Source organism: Oryza glaberrima, chromosome 2, assembly GCF_000147395.1.
Source record: "Oryza glaberrima chromosome 2, OglaRS2, whole genome shotgun sequence".
NCBI classification, from domain to species: domain Eukaryota; kingdom Viridiplantae; phylum Streptophyta; class Magnoliopsida; order Poales; family Poaceae; genus Oryza; species Oryza glaberrima.
This window is the reverse complement of record NC_068327.1, coordinates 33,044,402-33,051,578: the sequence shown is the minus strand read 5'-3', so window position 1 is coordinate 33,051,578 and position 7,177 is coordinate 33,044,402. Positions and strand designations below refer to the sequence as shown.

The following is a 7,177-nucleotide window of genomic DNA, read 5'->3' as shown; positions in this document are numbered from 1 at the left end:
TGATGGGGTTGTTTACGATTTTAAATGGAAGCTTAGTAAGCTAATCCCAGAAAACCCTGGTCAATTAGAGCGGCTTTGTATCAAGTCCTTCGGCACAAAGGTAATCCCCTCTATTTGTTTCATATTATAAGTCGTTTGATTTTTTTTCTTAGTAAAATCCTTTTAAGTTTGATTAAATTTATAGAAAAATATAGTAGCATTTTCATCATAAAACAAACATATTATCAAACTTAATTTAATAATTTAAATGTTAATTTAAGAAAAAAAAGTTAAACAACTTATAAGATGTGATTATATATATATATATATATATATATATATATATATATATATATATATATATATATATATATGACAAACTTTGATCAAATTTTAGTTGAATTTTACCGCTTTAAATTTAAATTCTTAAAAACCATTCAAAATCTACTTCGTCCCGCGTCGAAACCTCAAAATTCTACGGTTTTCGTCGAACCCATAAGCCCTGGGTTAGGCTTTGACAACCTGACGTGTATGTGCTGCATGCAGATCTGGGTACAACCAGAGGAGCCCCTTGAGCAGCTGAGCTGACAAGCCAACTCGGCGGGCTAAAGAAGCTTGAGCTGGATGACATCTCACAGACATGCAACTTTCTCTCATGTACTAAGGGGTTGTTTGATTTATATACTATCATTGTCTAGAGTTACATAGTTGCCTAAAGTTAGACGAACAAATTTGGCACCACTTTTTAGCTAGCAATCCACAACCTTGCCATACTTTCTTGAGACAATGACATGTGGAACCAAAGAGCTAGAAAAAGAATCTGGCCACAATTGTGACAATGAACAAAACACATAGCTAATGTAGTCAAAGCTGCCTAAATTGGGGTGTGGCAAAGTATGGCAACATGTGGTTACGAACCAAACAACCCTTACGTTCCTGCTTAAAGCGGCGCCACTCTTAAAAACTTTCACTATTGCTGTGAGTTTCTAAATTTTAATTACTCTCAAGAGTAGGTTATAAAATATTTTGACTTTGATCAAAATTAAACTGTTTTAAGTTTTTAACTAAGTTTATAGATAAATATTACTCTCTCCATTTTAGGTTATAAGACGTTTTGACTTTGAACAAAATCAAACTGTTTTAAATTTTTAACTAAGTTTATAGATAAAAATAATAATATTTATAATACTAAATTAGTTTCATTAAATTAGTAATTGAATATATTTTCATAATAAATTTGTCTTGACTTAAAAATATTACTATTTTTTCTATAAAATTAATCAAACTTAAAACAGTTTGATTTTCACTAAAATCAAAATATCTTATAGTTTAAAACAGAGGAAGTAGTATATATACTATTATTAATAATAGCACTAATATAATCCATTTCAGATACTTGAATATGCAGCCTGATGCTAATTAACACACCCTCTTCCTCTTCTTGCTTCAGACGGACAACCACGTGTGCTCTGCCGAGTGGCGCAAGAGATGGCCCTCGCCGCCGGCGCGGCAGCCGTCGCCGGGGTTCAAGCACCACCACCTCGCCGAGCTCCGCATCCGCCGCGCCTTCGGCGTCGCCATTGACCTGCCGTTCGCGAGGATGGCGATGGAGGTGGCCGTCAACCTGGAGCTCCTCGCCATGGGCGTCGAGTCGCTGGAGTGCGACGGCTAGGACGCCGCCGTGCTCCGGTCGCCGGATCTGGCCAGGTCGAGGCTCAGGTTTCCAGGAGCCAAGCAGTACGTTGATTCTCTCGTCGACAGGCTCAGACATGGCTTCAACACCTCTGCCCGTATAGAAATACTAGGAGTCTCGGAATAATCCAGTACGTAGTAGTCGTATTCTAAAATAAATCAAGCTATGCACATGAATCTGACATAGCTAATTTAACATCTCTAGTTTCCATCTTTTGCTACTAATTGACTATTAGCCATTATGTTAGAGGTGCAATTCCCTCTCAATGAAATCATCTTAGTCATCGAAGGTGGGCCACGATGGTAAATTGTGTGTATGTCATTCATGTCTAAGGATGACAAATTATAAAATGCCACACAGTTAATACATTGCAGTTATATAAATATTTACTAGTAATGTATGAGAATGAGAACATGGCACTACCTGTCGCACATTATACATAGACGATACTACCTCCATCCTAAAATATAAAAGATTTTGTCCATATATAATTATATAGGCAAAATTTCTTATATTTTAAAACAGAGGTAATAGAATAAAAGTATAATGGATTTTGCTCATATAATTATATGGCTAAAATTTCTTATATTTTAGTACAGAGGTAATAGAATGAAAGCACTAGGTGTTTAGATTTAGATAGATACAGTCACAGTAGCCTAAGCATAAATATACAAGCCAACGGTGAAGTTCTAAAAATAAGTCTTGTCTGATAGTCTCAATCCAGAATTTCAGAGTGCACCAAACACGGGTTACCACTATTGAGATCGAAAGATAAGCCGGTTTAGCCTAGGGGCAGTATAAGGTCATATATATAGGTCAGGATAAGGTAGATGTGATTTGGACGAACCTAACTACCACATGCCAAGCATTCGTCCCGGTTGTTCAAGGAACACACCACCTCTGCCATTTTAGACTGGACATCCTCTTCCTCTGCATTATGCTGCTTATCCTGCACATGCAGCGTTTCTCAGGGTAAGAATCATGTGTAAAATATGATGCAAAATCTGTATATAGTTGTCGAATCACCTTGAGGAGAGTAGTGTCCACTGTGAATTTGATTGCATCAGCAGCAGCGCGTGTTCTTAGATAATACATTCCAGTTTTCAGGCCCTGGCATCAAACAATTTAGTTCATGCATATACTATTCAAGATAGCTGCAAAAACGTGAACTGTAGAAGAACTTGATGCAGAATTATAAATTGAACATGAACTGAAACTAAAAATTTTACCTTGGACCAAGCGTGGAAGTGCAGGGAAGTTAGCTTCCCAAAGTTCGGTTGGTCCATGTGGATATTAAGACTTTGGCTCTGATCGATATAACAACCACGATCGATGGCCATGTCAACAATAGTTTTCTGCTTGATTTCCCACACGGTTCTGATTCAATGACAGGATACATTTAGACACAAGTGATAGTTGGCATCTTATGAGACTATAGCTGACATGATAATTCACAAACCTGTAAATTGCTTTCAGATCATCTGGGATCTCAGAGATCTTTTGAACAGAACCATCTTCATAGACAATCTTGTTTTTCAGAACAGGGGACCAAATACCCATCTCAGTCAAATCATGGAGAAGATGCTTGTTTACTACAACAAACTCGCCACTGCCAAAAGGAAACTAGTCATGTAAACCAAAACAGACTGGCGAAAATTCATGTAACCAAAACAACGGTTGAACGTTTAACAAGGAGCAGATTTGCAGACCTTAAAACCCTCCGACTGTATATGTTTGAGGTGTATGGTTCAAAGCATTCGTTGTTGCCAAGAATTTGACTAGTAGAAGCGGTAGGCATTGGAGCAATAAGAAGAGAGTTCCTAACTCCAACTTTGGAAATCATCTCCCTTAAATCTGACCAATTCCATCTATCAGATGGAACTACATTCCACATATCAGGTTGAAGAATGCCCTGGTAGGAGATGCATTGAGTACAGCCTTAGAACATAGTATTGGCTATTGCAACCCAGATATCAAATAACAAAATGACATTTCAATTCAAAAGCCCTAAAAGTTTCAATATCTTACTTAAACTACTTGAGAAAGAATAGCAAATCATACAGGCAGCATTTTTCTTGGCCGGATTGGCACCTGCAACATAAATGCTGGGAAAGTTATTGGACATCAGGCACTAACCTTGCTGACAGGGCTCCCGCTATAAGTTTCATAAGGACCTTCTTTTGCAGCAATTTCAGCAGAAGCTTTCAAGGCATGATAATAAATAGTCTCAAAAATATCCTTGTTCAATTGCTGAGCCTGAAAAGATCATTGCATCGCATTTCAGCGAAGTATATATAGATTGGAATAACCACATTTTTAGGTTGGAAAAATTTACCTCTGTTGAATCAAATGGCATGCCAAGTAAAATGAAGGTGTCTGCCAAGCCCTGAACACCGATTCCGATTGGCCTGTGCCTCATATTTGATCTCTTTGCAGTCTCAACAGGGTAATAATTAGTATCAATTATTTTATTGAGATTCCTTGTGACAATTGAAGTAATCTGCAATAACCAACAAATATTAGTAGCATTCAGGCTAGTGGGGAAGAGGCATAAAGTAAGTAAATATTAAACACAAACCTCAGCTAATTTATCAAAGTCAAAATATCGGTTTTTGGATCCATTACTACCAACAAGCTTAGCCGGATGAGACTCCATAGGAACACCCTGAACAAATTTGTGTCGTGAGATACAGAAATTTCAACCTACAACTAATCAAAAATTATACAGCCAGTACTGCATAGTGCATACCTTTTCCCTTACAAAACGCGGTAAACCAATCGATGCTAGATTGCACACAGCAGTTTCAGTGGGACTTGTGAACTCAATAATCTCCGTGCACAAGTTTGAAGACTTAATTGTCCCCAGGTTTTGTTGGTTACTTTTTCTATTACAAGAATCCTGCAGACCAGATTTCAGAAATAAGCATATGTGGCAACAGAATTGTAGGCAAACTACTGTTCCCTTTATGAATTGCACACCTTATAAAGCATATATGGTGTTCCAGTTTCTATCTGTGCCTTCAAAATGTCAAACCAGAGCGCCTGTGCTGAAACAACTTTCTTTGCCTTGCCCTGAAATTGCATGCTAGGTTAACAAATATTCTTTAGATATTACTTCAATAAACTGCACACCCAGCACATCTTACATCTCTTTCATATTTCTTGTACAGATTCTGAAACTCATCTCCCCAACAGTCAGCCAAACCTGGAGCTTCATTGGGACAAAACAATGACCAGTTTTCATTATTTTGCACCCTTTCCATGAACAGATCTGGAATCCAGAGCGCATAGAAAAGATCTCTTGCACGATTCTCCTCCTGCGAATTGCACATGGTGAGTAAATGTGTTTCTGTGTTATCAATTTCTAATGTCTATCAGAAAATGCATCCTTTCAACAGCCTTTACCTTTCCATGGTTCTTTCTTAAATCAAGGAACTCAAAAATATCAGCATGCCAAGGCTCCAAGTATATAGCAAATGCACCTAAATTAATGTTAGGAATCCATAAGAAATCCTGAACACTGAACATGTAAATTAGGTCCATGTCTAACTAACTGATGGTATTTACCTTTTCTCTTGCCTCCGCCTTGATCAACATAACGTGCAGTATCATTGAAAACACGCAGCATGGGAACAATCCCATTAGATGTTCCATTTGTTCCTCGAATGTAACTCCCAGTAGCTCTAATATTGTGAATTGAGAGACCAATTCCACCAGCACATTTGCTTATGGTAGCACATTCTGAGAGAGTATCATAAATTCCCTCAATGCTATCATCTTTCATGCAGATGAGGAAGCAGCTACTTAACTGCATAAAACAGAGAGGAGCATAAGAGACCATTTTTAATAATCCAAATTGGACTTCAATGGTAGGAAGCATATTACTTGAGGCCTTGGAGTGCCAGCATTGAAAAGGGTTGGCGAAGCATGAGTAAACCAGCGCTGAGACATAATGTGGTACGTTTTGATAGCAGATTCAATATCATCCTTGTGTATCCCAATAGAAACTCTCATTAGCATATGCTGTGGTCTTTCCACAACCTTCCCAACAACTTTTAACAGATAAGATCTCTCAAGGGTCTTAAAACCAAAGTAGTCATAGTCAAAATCTCTGTCATAAATTATCTCACTGTCCAAGCGGGTGGTATTCTGAAATGGTGCATCATATAGAAATTATCAAGTCACATTGGCACAATATACATATAATAAAAAATTGAAGCACCTGAAGAAATATATCCACACAAGAAATTGAACAACGCAAAAAAGCAGCATTGATATAAGAAAATTTCAAGAACTCCAACAAAGCCAATAAAGCTAAACAAATATCAGATCATCAAATATGAATTTCAAACCAAATGACGGGCAACATAAGCATCATAATGGATCCAAAAGAACAGAAGTAAACAAAGAGTCACGGCAATACACGTGAATAAAATGTTAGTAAATAAATGTTGAAGAACAACCTATTGGTGCGATTCTATAGAAAGTGACATATTGCAGCAATACATGATTCGGAAACAATCTTTTTGGGGGAATAATATCATAAGAAAACAAATAAACAGTTAACAATTTGCGAGGCGGTCATTGTCACAAATGTTAATTGCAATCTTCATGCATGCCATATTGCAGAAGCACACATGCTGTAAAAATGTTAAGGAACTTCCAAACTGATTTTGATAAGAATGTATCTCACCTTCATGATGATCTCATAGACGTCATCGGCAATCAGAGGAGCCAACAGCCCAGATCGCTCATCGTAATGCATGTACATGACCTTTATCCTGCATGCAGAGATCAACGTAACCACTTCACAACACAGATCATCAACATTTCTATACCAGCAAATAAGAAAAAAGGGATCAGAACGTACGTCTCTGAGAAAGACTTCATGGTGGTCTTGTGCAGGTTCGAGATCGCGATCCTCGCGGCGAGCTTCACAGTGTAAATCAATCAGCGCCACATCCAGTCAATAACCATCGGATCGCCCCAGACGACCGCGTGTAGCGTACGGATCAGTCGCGGAGAGCCTTACCGAGGCGTAGTCGGGGTGGGAGGCGGTCATGGCGGCGGCGGTCTCCGCCGCGAGCTCGCCGAGCTGGCTGGTGGTGACGCCCTTGTAGACGCCGGCGCAGACCTTCTGCGCGACGAGGACCGGATCGCAGTGCTCCTGGCTGAGGCCGTAGCTGAGCCTCTTGAGCCGCGCGGTGATCTTGTCGAAGTGGACCGCCTCCTGCCGCCCATCGCGCTTCACCACGTACATCCTCGCCGTCGCCGCAGCCGGCCTCCGCTTCTCGCGGGCTTTCCGTCGAACACGTCGAGGGCACACACACGAACCCGATCGGCGGCGCGGTGATCGGTGATTGGGGAATTGGAGAAGAGAGAGAGGGATTCGAACGGCCTCGAGAGGTTGGTGGTTGCGGCGATGTGATCACTCGGCTTCCCTTCCTTTCTTTATGTATTTTGAAAAGTAAATACTCAAGGGGAGAGAGGATGCGGTGGGAGAAG

The 7,177-nt window shown here is 39.6% G+C and overlaps 1 protein-coding gene across 1 annotated transcript; it reads right to left on the bottom strand.

Moving 5' to 3' along the window:
- Positions 1–1,953: 1,953 nt before the first annotated feature.
- Positions 1,954–7,177, bottom strand: LOC127761118 (ribonucleoside-diphosphate reductase large subunit-like). Its single transcript, XM_052285343.1, has 17 exons — positions 6,705–7,177; positions 6,543–6,604; positions 6,366–6,453; positions 5,558–5,821; positions 5,240–5,480; positions 5,078–5,154; positions 4,819–4,989; positions 4,652–4,744; positions 4,422–4,571; positions 4,251–4,337; positions 4,008–4,172; positions 3,809–3,928; positions 3,382–3,584; positions 3,132–3,281; positions 2,902–3,049; positions 2,699–2,782; positions 1,954–2,621 (listed from the first exon to the last, which is right to left on the bottom strand). The coding sequence occupies exons 1-17, from the start codon at positions 6,930–6,932 to the stop codon at positions 2,520–2,522; spliced, it is 2,433 nt and encodes an 810-aa protein (XP_052141303.1). The 5' UTR covers positions 6,933–7,177; the 3' UTR covers positions 1,954–2,519.

Coding starts and splice junctions, on each gene's coding strand:
- LOC127761118 (XM_052285343.1), bottom strand. CDS start 6,932: ATGTACGTGGTGAAGCGCGATGGGCGGCAGGAGGCGGTCCACTTCGAC. Junction 4,745..4,818: donor ACAAGAAATATGAAAGAGAT/GTAAGATGTGCT, acceptor ATGCAATTTCAG/GGCAAGGCAAAGAAAGTTGT. Junction 2,622..2,698: donor TGGACACTACTCTCCTCAAG/GTGATTCGACAA, acceptor CTGCATGTGCAG/GATAAGCAGCATAATGCAGA.